Here is a 15,431-nt window from a genome sequence, read left to right on the forward strand (position 1 = left end):
GGGGCCGCCGTCCTGGGACTGCAGCCCCCCCTGCCTCAGTTCCTGTGCGGGACTCCGGCAGACAGAGCATCCATTGTTCCCGGCCCACTCCGCCTCACACGGCCTGCCCTGCGCAAGGAAACCCAGGGAGCGGCCGGGGGCAGAAACCGCTCTCAGGCACTCGGGGTTGGGGGAGAAACCCGGACAAACACAATAAGAAGAAGCTGGAAGTCCGTACCTTCCTCCGGGACTGCGCTCTTTGCCGCCGTTTGCGGGGACAGGACGGGGATTTGTGCGGGATGCGACGTGGTGCCGGTCCGGGCTGTAACCTTCATGGAGTCCGCGTCTCCTGCGCCGAGGAGCTGAGCAACAAGCGCGTAGACCGGGGGTAGGAAAGAGAGAGAGGCAGGGAGGAAGAGAGAGAGGCAGGGAGGCAGTGAGGCAGTGCAGTGGCCAACTCAATACATTGTAACTGGTTGCGCTGTCAGAAAGTTTCACCGCACACACTGCACAGTGAAGCGCCGGGGCGATGGGACACGGACCCGCCACAGCACAGCCGCTATAACCGACCCACGGCGGCGATATTTGCTCATATCCACTCGCTGATAAGAGTCCTCGTCGGCTTTCCCTGCCGGCGCCAGACAGCGGGGCGAGCGGGATGAACCGCCGGGAGGAAGAGGAGGGCAGCGGCGACAGCAGCAGCCTGGCCAGTCGGGTGAGGAAGATGCTGAAGTGCGTGGTGGTGGGCGACGGCGCGGTGGGCAAGACCTGCCTGCTGATGAGCTACGCCAACGACGCCTTCCCCGAGGAGTACGTGCCCACCGTGTTCGACCACTATGCAGGTACAGCACGGCACGGCACGGCACGGCACGGCAGATACAGTATAGTACAGTACAGTACAGCACGGCACGGCAGATACAGTATAGTACAGTACAGTACAGCACGGCACGGCAGATACAGTATAGTATAGTAGCCTACAACACAGTACAGTACAGTACAGTACAGCACGGCACGGCAGATACAGTATAGTATAGTAGCCTACAACACAGCACAGTACAACACAATGCAGTACTACACAACACAGTACAGCACAGTACAACACAACGCAGTACTACACAACACAGCACAGTACAGCAGCCTACAACACAACACAACACAGCACAGTACAACACAACGCAGTACTACACAACACAACGCAGTACAGCACAGTACAACACAACGCAGTACTACACAACACAGCACAGTACAGCAGCCTACAACACAACACAACACAGCACAGTACAACACAACGCAGTACTACACAGCACAGTACAACACAACACAGTACTACACAACACAACACAGCACAGTACAACACAACTCAGTACTACACAGCACAGTACAACACAACACAGTACAGCACAACATAGTACAGCACAGTACAACACAACACAACATAGTACAGCACAGTACAACACAACACAACACAGTACAGCACAGTACCATACAGTAGCCTAACCTACAACACAGTACAGCACAGCAGTGTTGTGTAGGTCGCTGGCCCTTGCACAGCCCCCTGGATCTGTCCCTTGGCAGGGGGTCCTCGGGGAAGGGCCGGGGGGATGAGTGTAACTGCTAGTCCAGGGATGAGACCCAGACCTTGGTTTATGGCCATATCGGACAGCATCTTGTTAAAGGATGATTTAAAGTGGATTTAAAGTGGTTATGTCTGTGATGGAAGAGTGCATTATCTGTACACTTTATGGCGGGTGGGGGGAACGGACAAAAATGCACACACGCTCCAGTAAAGGAACTGGGAGAGTACCCTGTCTTTCCACTGGACCAGTTAGGAGAAATAGAGGAGAGCACGCAGAACGCCTCTTTAACAACAACAAATTATAATTTACTTTCAAACAAAGTCAGCAATAAACAAAAGCTTAAATCAATTAAACAATTACTGCTGTTGGGTGTAAAAATGCTTTGACATCCTTGGTTCTACAGCTCATCAACAGCCCAGTAAACAAGTCCCTTGTGATTTTCACTGTCATAAACGTGTGGGAAAAAGATTCATCTGCTGCGATCATGAGAACGGTTTATGACCCAAGGGTGTGACTTATTAATGTATTTTTTCCAAACATAGTGAATAAAAAAAAAACCTAGCTTTGAAAATGCGTTTTTGTGTGATTGTGTATCAAAGCTGCTCATTGTTTTATGTCGCGGGTCATTTTCCACGAGGAAAGCAGTAAACCTTCACTTTAAATGACTCGGAGGCGTTGGAGTGGAGTATTATGAATGCAAAACTGTAATTTATAAGCAAATAAAATTTAGGAATGGAAATTGTTGAATAAATATTATTTTATGTGCGGCGTATCACTACTGTTCTCTCTCCGCTTTAAGCACTGAAACCAGATCAAATATTCTTCACTTAAATCCCTACAACCAGAAACACCTCTCTTGCAACGGCAATTAGAATGACATCATAAAATTACACTTAATGCCGGTCTCACGTGACTCCTGAGTTTGTGTGGGACGTCACTTAGCACAGACTGTGTACCAGAGCCTTATTTTAAAGCCATGGATATCTGCCAAACTTTATAATGGAAATCGTTTTACTTTATTTTGTCAGAATTTAAACCTACATTAATCAATGCAAAGTTTGTACTGAGTCAGAAGCCAAATGTAACTGATACGCTGAATTTTCCACTGCCGCACGCTGGCTGTCTTGTCCTTATTTGGCTAAAATTTACATGATAAAGGAAATCTGTTTTTAAAAAAGGATTAGCATGCCTCTGGGACTATTTCTGCTCTTTGATTAGTTCAGTTGTAGCAGGAATGCTCTTGTCAATTCCAACCTCTGTTCTAATGCTCGGTGTTCATAAGTCTGCCAAATGAAAGTATTTGTGGATGGCACTGCGATTCTGAACCCTTCTGGGTGTCCAAATGCACGGTGTTACAGACGTGGGCAGTGGAGAGAGGTTTAACAATTGATACTGATATCGTGTCAAAGCAAATGTTTCATCAGGCCTTGCACATCAGTTCCTCTGTCCAGAACATTACCTTTATCGCCACGGTCCGCTCACACAAACGAACCTGTCTGCTCTCATAAAGGAGATTGATATTTGAAATGGGGTTGGGGCTGTATTCAGATATACCCCGCTACAGAAAAGCACGTGAGGAAACTGTCTGCACAGGTTCTCACACGCGGCCGGTGTGGAGGCGGTGTAACGCAACAGGCAGCAGTTGCACAATTCGCCGGTTGCACGAGGAGCCAAGGAGATTTGTGACGGAGCAGGAATGCATCTGAGCCCGGAAGCTACCGGTGTGGGATCAAGGGGGAAGCTTAACTCGTGGTCTACAGCTCACTCGTGTTAAGTAACGAGACTAGCTAACATCTGACAGTGTGGCCGGGCCAGGGAGGGAGGACCTGTTTCAGTTGCAGGGGCGATCCGTGAAAGCCGGGAAAGAACATAAGAAAGTGTCCAGTCGAGAGGAGGTCATTCGCCCCATCGTGCTCGTTTGGTGTCCATTAATAACTAAGTGATCAAGGATCCTATCCAGTCTGTTTTTGAATGTTCCCTGTCTCTTCAGCCACATCGCTGGGGAGTTTGTTCAGATTGTGACACCTCTCTGTGTGAAGAAGTGTCTCCTGTTTTCTGTCTCGAATGCCTTGAAGCCCAATTTCCATTTGTGTCCCCGGGTGCGTGTGTCCCTGCTGATCTGGAAAAGCTCCTCTGGTTTGATGTGGTCGATGCCTTTCATGATTTTGAAGACTTGGATCAAGTCCCCACGTAGTCTCCTCTGTTCCAGGGTGAAAAGGTTCAGGTCCTCAGTCTCTCAGTAGGACATTCCCTTCAGACCTGGAATAAGTCTGGTTGCTCTCCTCTGAACTGCCTCTAGAGCAGCGATATCTTTCTTGAAGTGTGGAGCCCAGAACTGTCCACAGTATCCAGATGAGCTCGGGCATTGTACAGTCTGAACATCACTGCCCTTGTGCTCAATTCTACACTTTGGACAATATCATCAGCTGAGGCCGCCAGCAGATGGGAAACAGCTTTATCAATGAAGTTTGTCACATTGAATGTACGCCCACGAAGGAAATGCCATGAATCTGAATCCGTCCATGGAGACCGTGACTCGGAGTGTCGCAGCGTGGGAGACGGCAGCGCGCTCAGCTCCCCCGAGAGACGCATTCATCGAGAGCCGCCGCGGAGACGCATATGCGGCCGCCAGTTTCTCCGGATGGCTGTCGTCTTCGCGGTAACGAGGTTAAATTGGAAACATTGGGTGGTTGGTGTAGAATCGGGGAGAGATGTTTTTTTCTTCTTCTCACAGACTGATGATTACTAACGCAGGAATCTCAACTGCTCTGTTTCTCTGGGATTGGTCTCTGTAGTGATTTTACACCAGTGAAAACAAGCGAAAGAGCACCTCTAAGTGTGACCTCTGACCTCGGCTGTCCAGAGAAGTGCCCGTGCCAGAGACGGGCTGCAGTACGGTACTCCCAGACCACTGCTTTTGATAGAAAACGTCAAATAAATAAACAAATGAATACATAAATAGAGGGATATATCAAGGTTTCAGCTGGGGTTGTGTCCGCATTCACATTTTGCCCACCCGAGTGTTTCCCATGAAGAGAGGCTTAACATCCTTATATAAGGGCACCATTGTTACACAGGGCTTCTGTGTCCGGAGAAAAAGAAACACAAAGCAGCCTTTATTTATTTATTTATTTATTTATAAGAAAGGACGTCATTGTGTGTGAGAGAGAGAGAGAGAGAGAAAGAGAGAGTCCTATGTGCAATTTCTGTGTTAAGTGCGGAACACCACAAACCTTATCGCCCCCCTCCCGTTATCCCTGCCAGTGTTTTAATTCCCCCTTAAAGAGCTCCCAACTGAGCGCCTGATTAATGTGATGAAGTGACGTGAAGTGGCAGTAAATGGCCTCCAAAGTGGGGGCTGTTTAAAGCGCTCGTGGATCAGCGGGAGCGAGGGGAGGCGGGGGGCATTAATGGATGGATGCTATCGGCCCCCCGGCTGCACACATTAGAGCTGCTGGGCTCCACTAAAGGAGCAGCTCACCTCCACGTCACAAACGCACCCGGGCCCGTCCTGCTGCCGGATATAGGGCGGCTGTTTTTAGCTCCAAATATTTTAACGGCTTTCCCGCGTTGCCTTTCATCCGTCAGGGTTGTTCTGTCCTGCTTTGAACCGGCCGGGGAGACGCAGAGACTTGTGCTGGAGCCCAAAACAAACACACAACAACACATCTTTCTGTCAAAATCCCGAAACCAGGGGAAACACCTGTCACAACACTGCTGCCCCGGAGCGTAAAGATCAGGAATCAAACGCCTTTGATCCGCAGAGAGAGCAGACTGAGTTTTTTTTAATTAACAGTTTTAGGAATATTTCCTCGTGAAGCCAGAGCTCCGGCGGTCGTCTCGCTGCGTCCTGCTCAGTGTTGTCCCCCTCGGCTCTGTGTCCCGGCACTGCTGCCCCCCACGCAGGCCCAGCACCGCACCGCAGCTCCCCTCTGCCACGATCTGTCTATCGTGCTCCCTGCAGCACCACGGCTGTCAAGCTCGCTGAGAGAACGACTTACTTATTCTGGAGGAGGTTGGAGAGCACTTTGATTCAGCACGGCTCATCTGAAGTGATGTGGTTTCTATCAGGGGGATGACTTAGTTATGAATGGACACCGAACGAGCATGATGGGTCGAATGGCCTCCTCTCGATTGTAAACTTTCTCATGTTTCTTATGACTGTCCCTCTGTCACTGACTCTTGTCCCTCTGTCTCTCAGCAGAGACAGAAATCCTCCCCAGTTTTTAGCTGTCTGTGCGCTGTAACCGGGGGACAGGCTGGGGTCCGGAGTCTGCCGTTAGGGATAGATCGCCAATCCTGCCTGACCCTTTTGTCTCAAACTAGGAAGTGTTTCCTGTGACCCGTTGACTCCCTCACATCGATCGCTCTGCTCTGAGGTACCCCAGCGTACCGTTAAGCGCGCAGATTTAATTAAAACTGAAGTGTATAAAAAAAAAAACACTGCAACATTTTAATTAGGTTGTAGCTGCCGGGAAAGCGATGCTTTAGATACACTTCAGAAACTCACTGTAGGCAGTTAGGAGTCGCAGCTCGGTGGGGTTCGTACTCAATAAACTCTTCAGGAGCGTCAACAGCCCTCGGCCCTGAACACTGGCACTCAACACTCGGAGAGCGTTCAGCGGTCCTTGGCCCAGCGAGAGTCCAGTGGAAATGGACAGAACTGTCTGAGCTCTGCTGGAGGTTGTGCACGCCTCACACCGTGCCTCTGGTGCTCGACAACGCCTGGACATCCACGGATATTTGCGGAGCTGCGGACACAGACATAATGCTCCCCGGTGTCTCGGCTCCATCCATGCGGCCTCCAGGATTCCACTGAGACTCTCTGAACGAGCGTGCGCTTGGCTGGGAGAAATCTTCACTGCTGTGGTGAGTGTGGTTCTCGTAAACTGCGTTTCTTTAACTAAATAACCTCACAGTTAACATTGGCTTGTGCGAGGAGTGGCCGATGCTTTAGTCTGTTTAGCCTCGGTGTGTATTGTGCCGTTTCCTGTTAGAGAAACAGTGTCTCAGCCGCCTCCTGAGCCACAGCTGAGCAGGACTTCCTGTTGCTGGACTGGAACAGCCCTGCAGATCACAAATACAATTTCCTGCCGTCTCGGGGGCTATAAACCATCCCCCCAACCTCCCCGATTATAACCGGATTATATTTCCCTCGATATAAACAGCTCCATTTTCTTCACTTATCGCAGTCTTTGCGCCGGAGGCTGGGGGGCTCGTCGTACATCACCAGAGAAACCACTTTTTGACGTGGGTATCTCTCAAGCAGGAGATTGATTCTTAAATATGATAATGTCTCTGGGCGTTTTAAATATTCATCGGCGCATTATGCGTTCTTCAGAACTGCCGTTATTTGCATTCAGCTAATGGGGTTTATATGGCGAGCGTCCTCCGTGTGCGCCCGTCGCGGGGGGGTGGGGGACAAACAGAGCGCCCCGGCGTTGCTGTCAGGGGCTCCGTTAATGCGTTTCACTTTGTCTCTCATCTCTTCCCTTTCTGCAAGTATCCATTAAATATTTATTTTCATTAGATCCAACACCCTGCATTTCTTTGCTGTTTTCAGTCGCTGCCTGCGGGCTCGAACCAGCGATCTCCCGCCGAAACTGTCTTCCCTAGCAAGTATGAACTGAACCTACTCCAACCCCCCATGCTTATCTCCCCAAATCTGATGCCAGAGTCACCAAGAGGAAAGAGATGCCCGTTCCTGGTTAGACATTTCCCCGTCTTACACTTTGCTTTGAGGCACAGAGACACTCAGCCTCTTTGGTGGCACCATCGCGTCAGCCGCCGGCTGGACTTTTACAGATTTTAGAGATTCAGTCAAAACCTTGAACATCTCTGCACTTTAGCAGCGGCCAAATGCATCTGTGATGTCATTCTCCAGATGTCTGCTCACTGATGCTGCTCTTTGGATCAATCCCCAGGCTAGGGTCTGATCTCCCTCGGGTTCATGTTGCAAGGCCGTCCAATTCCTGCCTCACTGCGGCCGGCGCTCTGACGGAGAAGCCTGGCTGTGGTTTCTCACCTGACTTCACTTTAGGATGGCTGCCATGAAAGGACGCTTTCTATCATGGAACTGATTGGTGAATGGGTTGATTGAGAGATGTCTGAAGACTTTGATTTGAAGACAGCTTTCTACATTCTCTGGCTGTCAACGTATCTTTCATTGCTCTTTAAAATTAACCATACATCACTTTTTTGGTAACGTTAAATAAAACAGAGAGATATCTTTAGTTTCGCTGCACCACTCAGGCGAAGAGTGCTGCTCTCCAAGTCCGGATTCAAATCACGGCTCCCAGCCCTCGCTGCTGTTTCTCTTTCAGTGTCCATCTATACAACATGCATGGCCGCCCCCAACTACCACCTCGGAAGGAAGCGCTATCTGTGGTCGGCAGTAAACCCAGAGGTTTTGAAAACAAACACAAAGACCACCAAAACAAGACGGGGTCTGGAGGCAAGGTGGCCGTTATCTGGGCACGTCTGTGAAAACAGGCCCGTCCTCGGCAGGATGTCACAGGCTTTGTCTGTCATCCATTGTTTCAGACAGCTGGTAAAAGGGCTCTGTGGTCACAGGGAACAGTGTGAAGCCCATGGAGGAATGGCTGCGTCCAGAACGAGCTCGGACACAAGAGTCTTTGCATTTGGATCATTTTTGCTTAGAGAAACTTGGGGCTGAACCACATTCCTGCTGATCCAGGCAGACAGCAGGGCTCTCCCTGTCAGGCCACATCGCCACAGCGGGATAAATGTGCTCTCTGAAGAGGCTTGTGTGTGTGTGTGAGAGAGAGAGAGTGTTTTTGTGAGAGTGTGAGTGTGTGTGTGTGTGTGTATGGCAATTGAATTCATATAATGAGACTATACACACACACGCATATGCAGCCCCAGTGTACACACACGTATGCAACACCCGTGTACAGGAGGACTGTGTCGCGCTCAGAGATGTTATGGAAAGACAGACACCTAATATAGCATGATCTGAAGGTTGCATAAGCTTAATGTCAGTTAAATTACATGACACTAATCTGCCAGCCACCCATGTCGAGGATACCGTTTTGAGAGAGACGTGAAGTCAGCCAGAAGGAGGCCGTGAGTTCCCCTCGTGTGTGGGTTCACAGCGAGACTGTTCAGAGGAGCGCAGTGTATTATGGTCCCACACACATAAAGACTGACACCCTGAGTGCGGCTGATCTCCGGCTGGACTCCCGGTGCCGCCTGGAGGGAGACACTCGTACAAGACTTTTTGTGTTGAGAAAAAAGGAAATAAATCACTCTTTCACGCTGTCTTAGTGTGTCTGTGTCTGTGTAAATATATATCTATACCATGACCTGTATCTGTCACTCAAGTGTTGATCATTGTGTTGCTTCTTTTCTTTCAGTGAACGTGACGGTGTCGGGTCGGCAGCACCTGCTGGGACTGTACGACACCGCGGGACAGGTAACGCAAGATTTAAACAATCCCTGTGCGTGTGTGTGTGGCATTTCCTCGTTCTGTGCACAGGCACTGGCCCCGCAGTTCGTTGTGTTGTTGTGCACGCCGGGAGGGTTTTCCTTAGCAATTTGAGAAGGAGTTCAGTTCACCTGGGCTTTGGGGAGCAACTTAAAAGATGCATCGCTTTATTTTAGGTCTGACTAATCGATGTAAATTAAGGATGCCCAGTGGAGCGTGAAGCACTACGGGGGCCATACATTATTGAGGAGGACACACTAAGACTGCCAAGACTACTTAAGCGGCAAGTGCGTATACAAGAGACCTGCTCAGACATGCCAGCGCCAGTGTTTGTGCGTGGTTTTGCAGGGTTTTTTAATGATTGTGTGAGGGAAGGAGATGGAGGAGACACTGGTACAAGACTTTTTGTGTCGAGAAAAAGGAAAATAAATTGTTCTTCGCGGGCTGGCCGAAATCAAGAGCTGGTGGCACAGTCTGGTTATGGTCGTAGTTCTACTTGCCGAGAGTTTTATTTTGTGACTTCAGGGGAATCTCGTCCACGGTGTCCCTGTGGGTGTCTGTGTCTCACGGCCTTGTGGTGTAAAAGCACAGCCAGGACGAGACGGGGCCCCAGGTGGCAGCTGTGCAGTCTCGTACGGTGAGGATTTTCCAGATTAAAACGGCACATCGTTGTTGTTTTTTTGTGTTTGTTTGTTTAGTCTTTTCGTCCTCGGTCGTGTGAGTTTGCCTATGTTTAACATCTTCGACAGGAACTGCCCCAGACGCCCTGCGAACTGTGCCGATGACTCGGGGACTGGGGGGAGTTGGGCATCTGTCCAGACAGGGCGGGAAATAGTATTCACTCCCAGGCATGCAGTCGAGGTTTCAGAGGAATGTGTGTAACCAATACACGCTTTCAGCAACACAAACGCACAAAGACACAAACTGAGGGTCTCGTGTAGTTGTTTAATTGCATGCATCTGAGTTCTTTCTTTGGCATTTCGGTAAATAGAAAACTAATAATAATACAGGAATAGACATGATCCCTATTGAAGTTTCGAGGGAAATTGCACTTTGTTTTGGACGCCGTTTGAATCGCAAGTCGCCTGCGAAGCGTCTCTGAATCGAGCGGACGAGGAAGTAGATAGAGACATCGAGTGGACGTGCAGTGTGCTGTTTTTGAATATCGATCAGGAGAGGAGGGATCAATAGTGAGTGAGTGATGGTCTGAACGGTGGCGAGCACACAGCGATCGGCATCGGCCTTTGGTATTCGAATCTCAGCTACAATTAAAGGAAAAATGTGTCTGGGCAGCACTTCATATCTGTCTTGTCAACCGCAGGAGGACTATAACCAACTGCGGCCGCTGTCTTACCCCAACACCGACGTGTTCCTCATCTGCTTCTCCGTGGTGAACCCAGCGTCCTACCACAACGTGCAGGAGGAGTGGGTGCCCGAGCTGAGAGCCTGCATGCCCCACGTGCCCTACATCCTCATCGGCACACAGGTGAGCCCTGGCCTCTGCCTCTAACTCCCCCGCGGAGTAAATATCACATCACCGTGTTCAAGACAGTTAAAACGTGCCGTTCTGCTGGCAAGACTTTAAAAGTTATTTTTACTACTGGTAATTTTATATTAACACGGTGTGCACTACTATGTTTTTCACAATCATTTCCACACAGACACTGGTTCCATCAACACAATATCCCAAATCAGTAGTTTAGTTACCAGAAGAGAAGCTATTTCAACACCGCTATCAGCGTCAGTCACCTGTTTCCTGAGACTTTGGAGGTTTGGCCTGTACAGTTTGGAGTAAATGGAGTATAACTGCAGGAAACGTTGTGTAATAAGCCTTATGAAGGAGCAGGACACGTTGTCTCATAGATCGATCTGCGAGACGACCCGAAGACGCTGTCCCGGCTGCTTCACATGAAGGAGAAGCCCATGAGCCACGAGCAGGGAGTCAAGCTGGCCAAAGAGGTGAGCAGTGCATTGTGGGAGCAGCTCAGTAACAATGTGGGATGTGGAAATGTCCTTCAATGCCTTGTCAATCAGTCCCTGGGACACATTTGAACAGCTGAGGGAGATATCAAAGTTGAATTCACCCACTGGCTGTTCATTGTGTTTATGTTTAGCTGACAGATGCTTTCAGCTCCGTGTCCGATACCAGATTTGCCCAGAATTGTTCCAGCTCTGGCCCTGTGGGCCACTAGAGGGCGACGTGTGTTTGTCAGGATGGCTCAGACCAGCGCGAGACGCTTCCTGTTCTCTGCAGCCCGACAGTCCACACTTATCTGTACGCGGCAGGCGGCCGCAGACACGCCGAGGGCAGAGATAAGAGCGTCCCGGTGTCGGGGAGCCGTGTCGGCCCTGTCCTGTGACACACGCTGACGGGAAGAAGTGTGAGAGGGCAGATAAATCTCCGATGGGGAGGAGATGGCTGGGCGGTGTTCGGTTTGGAACGGGAGCCCTTTGCACCGCAGCCTGGCATCGGCGGTTCACTCCGAATACTGTCAGTGTTTTCAAAAGCCCACCCCCCGCCCAAGGGAAACGGCACATATGTGTCACTCGTTTCCTGGCTCACGCTCTGGTCCTGTTACAGCCTGGCTGCTTTGGTGCATGAACAGGAACACGAGAAGGGATTTGGACTGTGAGCAATGAAATTAAAATCACGAGAAATTAATGGGAAAACTATCTCTTAATGTTACTTAAATCAGTTACTTAAAACCTGGGCGATGTAGGTGTACTCTGTTATTGTCTGAAGACAACAATTATAATAATAATGAACATCGCTGTGGATGTCTCTGGCAAGCCTTTGACACCCTGCCAGGTCCAAAACGTTATTTACTGCCTTCCACCAGTTGGCACAACCAAACCTCCGATATCCAACCCCATAGCAGCCAGCTGGCCCGGTGACCTCGAGCCGCGTCTAACCCGGCGCTGTGTCTCCTCAGATCGGGGCGCAGTGCTACCTGGAGTGCTCGGCACTGACCCAGAAGGGGCTGAAGGTCGTGTTCGACGAGGCCATCCTCACCATCTTCAGCCCCAAGAAGAAGCGGAGGAGCTGCGCGGCCTGCCGGAGCTGCTGCACCGTCGCCTGAGAGCCCCCCCGCCCCGCCGGACCCCTCTCCCTGACCCCCTCTCTCCCACTCCCTCCCTCTCCGTCATCTCGGCCCGGCGCCCGACGGGGGAGATACGGTCCGGATCCGGCGCCACCTCCCTGCTCTCTGCCCCCCCAGGGAAGGGTGAATGAATGATACTCGCCGCTGCCCCCCTGCCCTTGCAGAAGCGCGTGCCTGACCCCCCAGCAGTCGAACCAAAGAGCAGCGCAGATCCTGCACCCCCACACCGAGGCCTTATCTTCTTCGGTATCTTATCCTTCTCACACACCTGTCTGTCTGTCTTTTTACGCTGAAAAATCGCTGGTGTCTTTATTATTCTTAATTGTTTAATTGCCTTAATCCAGAAAAAACACTTAAAGCGTGTGGTTTTAAACCTCTGTGTGTTTTATGCTCTGGCTTCACAGCGGCCCCTCAACACAAACTGTGTGAAAAGTGCCAGATTTTTTTACATGCAATATTCTCAACACGCTACAGTACCGTATGACCAGCAGCACCATGTGCTTTTCCTTGCATTGCATCTGGTTTTGTGCAGTTGTTTTATGTAGATTCAAATACTGTACTTGTCTGGGTGGTTAAATGCTCCCTTAAATATAAAGAAAAGAAACACTTGTGAACGACAATACTGTAGGGATGTTGCACAAGATTGACATTTCCTCTGGGATACTGTGAAGCAGCAGCAATCAGACTGAGCTTTGAGGTGGAGCAGCCGTCCTTTTAAAGGCGTCTGTACGAGCACGGCGGTGTCCACCTTTCCTGTACCGGGGTTTAAAAGTTGGCAGTCGTTCTTGAATAAACTGCGGTCAGTAAACGCCTGTCCGTCCCGCGGTGCTCGGAGATCTCTGCCAGTCATCGCTCAACACCCGGAGACGGACGATCCTTCTCACCAGTTCAGTCCATCTCTGCCTCGGATGAAGCGAAAGTCGGCAGCTCTGCGGCTCCAGGATCACAGCTGGCGTCCTCTCGCCATCCCTGCCCTCGCCCTCACTCGCTGGGGACCCCGTCTGCGTCTGGCCGAGCCTGCCGGTCCGGGGGCCGCCCTCTCCTCGGTGCCTTCTACCTCCTCGAACGCAGCTGCAGAGACGACGTGCAGAGACGCAGCTTGACCAACCCGCGTCGGCCAGGACGTTAAAGGAGGAGCGCACACGCACACACAAGATGGATTGTAAGTTTACGTTTGCCTACACGCTCTTCCCGTGCCTTCCACCAGCATGGCCACCGCGTCATGGCCGTCCACGCCACCTCCGGCAGCTGTGAACCGAGACAGTCGGGGTCTCCTCCTAAACACAGCATTGCAGTGTTTAAACCAAGTGCCTTAATTAAGTCTTCTAAACAGTAACCAAATGTCCAGAGCGTGGCTCAGACACCCCGCACTGCGCCGGCCTCTCCGGGAAGCAGAGTCTGAGTGCCGATTCACCCGTTGCGACCCGGCCTTGAAGCGCGGGGCGGTGTGCCGCACAAAGGGGCTCCCGTGGTGTTCGCCCAGCGGCCAGAGCTGCCCAACACCTCAAGGGCAGAGGAACTGTTTCAGCGTTTCATATCCAGTCCCCTTGTCCGAGACAGTATTTGTGTTTGTTCGACTGTTGTTGTTTTGTAGGCTTTTAAAAATGTGTCCGTGCTCTGAACCCACAGAGATGCCTTCCGCTGCTCTCGACAATCACAGAGGTAACACGGAAGTCGGGTTTCCTTCGTGTCTGAAGGTTTGCAGGTTGAATTTTTGTATTTCTGTAAAACTGTGGTCTGGGTGGGGCTGCGCAGTCGCCAGAGTTGGGGATATCGTCTTATCGTCTTTCACAGGTGCCTTGAATCCTATAACCCAGACCTGCTGTCCGAAGGGTCGCAGTGTCAAATGTTCCTCTGCAAACATACCTTACTGAAACCTCAGTGTGAGAGCTCAGCAGTGAGGTCAGGAACCACATGTAACTGAGCTCCGCCTCTTTACACTCCGGTCACCTCGTACAAGCTTTGCCACCACTCTCTCACAGTGGATTCACATGTACGTGCATCTTGCTTTCTGTCACACAGGCTTTTGTAAACGTTCGCCAATAGCAGCCTTGTGTGAACAGCGGCTCTGTCTGAATGAATTCCTGTGTGTGTGTATTGTGTGTGAGTGTGTATTGTGTGTTTGTATGTGAGTGTATTGTGTGTAGTGTGTGTGTGTGTGTTTATTGTATGTGTGAGTATTGTGTGTTTGTATGTGTGAGTGTATTGTGTGTGTGTGTTTATTGTATGTGTGAGTATTGTGTGTTTGTATGTGTGAGTGTATTGTGTGTGTATGTGTGTGTATTGTGTGTGGCCTACTTCAGTAGTGCGCTGCGGCCGCTCCACTGTGTGTTGTGCCTCTCTAACCCAGTGAGACGTACAGCTGACGGGAGACTGGGAGTCGATGAAATGCCAGTATTAATGAGTGGTGTGTCCTTTTTAAAAATGATAATGATGACAAACACTAAATGCATCTTCCGTGTGGAGAAGCTGTTTCAGGGGAACGGACGGTCAGCAGACAGCAGCTTCCTGTAGTGCAGGGGACCTCAGCCCTGGCCCTGGTGTTCCAACCGAGCTCCCAGTGACTTAATTGAACCTTAATGGAAGAAACAATCTGCTTAGATTTTACTTCTTAAATTGTTGTAATAAAATAATTGCTTCTTTAATACGTTCTTTATACAATTCTATACTTAACTTAAACCCCCTACTGTTTAAAATAATGAAATGGCTCTGATGTAGGAAATTATTATGTCAATTAAGGGTTCAATTAAGTAATTGGGAGTTCGGTTGAAATACAAACCAGCGGGGCAGGGGTTGGGGCTTCCAGGGCCAATAAACTTTAAAGTCACTTTCACAGATGTATCACTAGGGGGGGCACAAGGCCACTGACTTGCCTTCCCAGCTCTGAGCCCTGGACGTCACCCTGTGTGAGGGGGGGCAGGCCGATACAAAGGTTTATGTGGACGTTTGCTTTAAGATGAACTCAGGAACATCAGGCTTTGGTCATTATTTTATGTCTGCTGTGTCCCCTGCGCTCGCCCCCGTGCCTGTACTCTCTATGCAATAGCTCCGTACTGGACACTTCCTGAACGCCAGGTATTACACTGGTAACAGCAATAACTCGAACCTAATCAAATACAAAATGTATTTAAATCTGTTAGACGTAGTTAATATCCATGACTTTTCTCTCTTTATTTCCTGCGCACCCTGTAGTGTTTGTATTCTGCTGTTTGTATTGTCATTGCTTCGGTGTTTTCCAGTGTAAATACGTTGTGGCAATTAAACTATGCAACACCTGCGATCGCTCACGTCTGTTCATTTGAAGGAAGCTTTTGTGAAGCCTCAACA

At 50.1% G+C, this 15,431-nt stretch overlaps 1 protein-coding gene across 1 annotated transcript; it reads left to right on the top strand.

Annotated features, from left to right (window-relative positions):
* rhoj (ras homolog family member J) lies at window positions 1-15,382 on the top strand. The gene is made up of 5 exons (XM_066694428.1): window positions 1-821; window positions 8,933-8,991; window positions 10,325-10,489; window positions 10,867-10,962; window positions 11,937-15,382. The coding sequence occupies exons 1-5, from the start codon at window positions 638-640 to the stop codon at window positions 12,081-12,083; spliced, it is 651 nt and encodes a 216-aa protein (XP_066550525.1). The 5' UTR covers window positions 1-637; the 3' UTR covers window positions 12,084-15,382.
* Window positions 15,383-15,431: the final 49 nt, after the last annotated feature.

The sequence above is a fragment of the Amia ocellicauda genome, chromosome 21, assembly GCF_036373705.1.
Source record: "Amia ocellicauda isolate fAmiCal2 chromosome 21, fAmiCal2.hap1, whole genome shotgun sequence".
Lineage (NCBI taxonomy): Eukaryota > Metazoa > Chordata > Actinopteri > Amiiformes > Amiidae > Amia > Amia ocellicauda.

Excerpts from the sequence above, each read along its gene's own strand:
- rhoj (XM_066694428.1), top strand. The coding sequence starts at position 638 with ATGAACCGCCGGGAGGAAGAGGAGGGCAGCGGCGACAGCAGCAGCCTG. Across the intron at positions 8,992-10,324 it reads TGTACGACACCGCGGGACAG|GAGGACTATAACCAACTGCG; the intron begins GTAACGCAAGAT and ends TGTCAACCGCAG. Across the intron at positions 10,963-11,936 it reads GAGTCAAGCTGGCCAAAGAG|ATCGGGGCGCAGTGCTACCT; the intron begins GTGAGCAGTGCA and ends GTGTCTCCTCAG.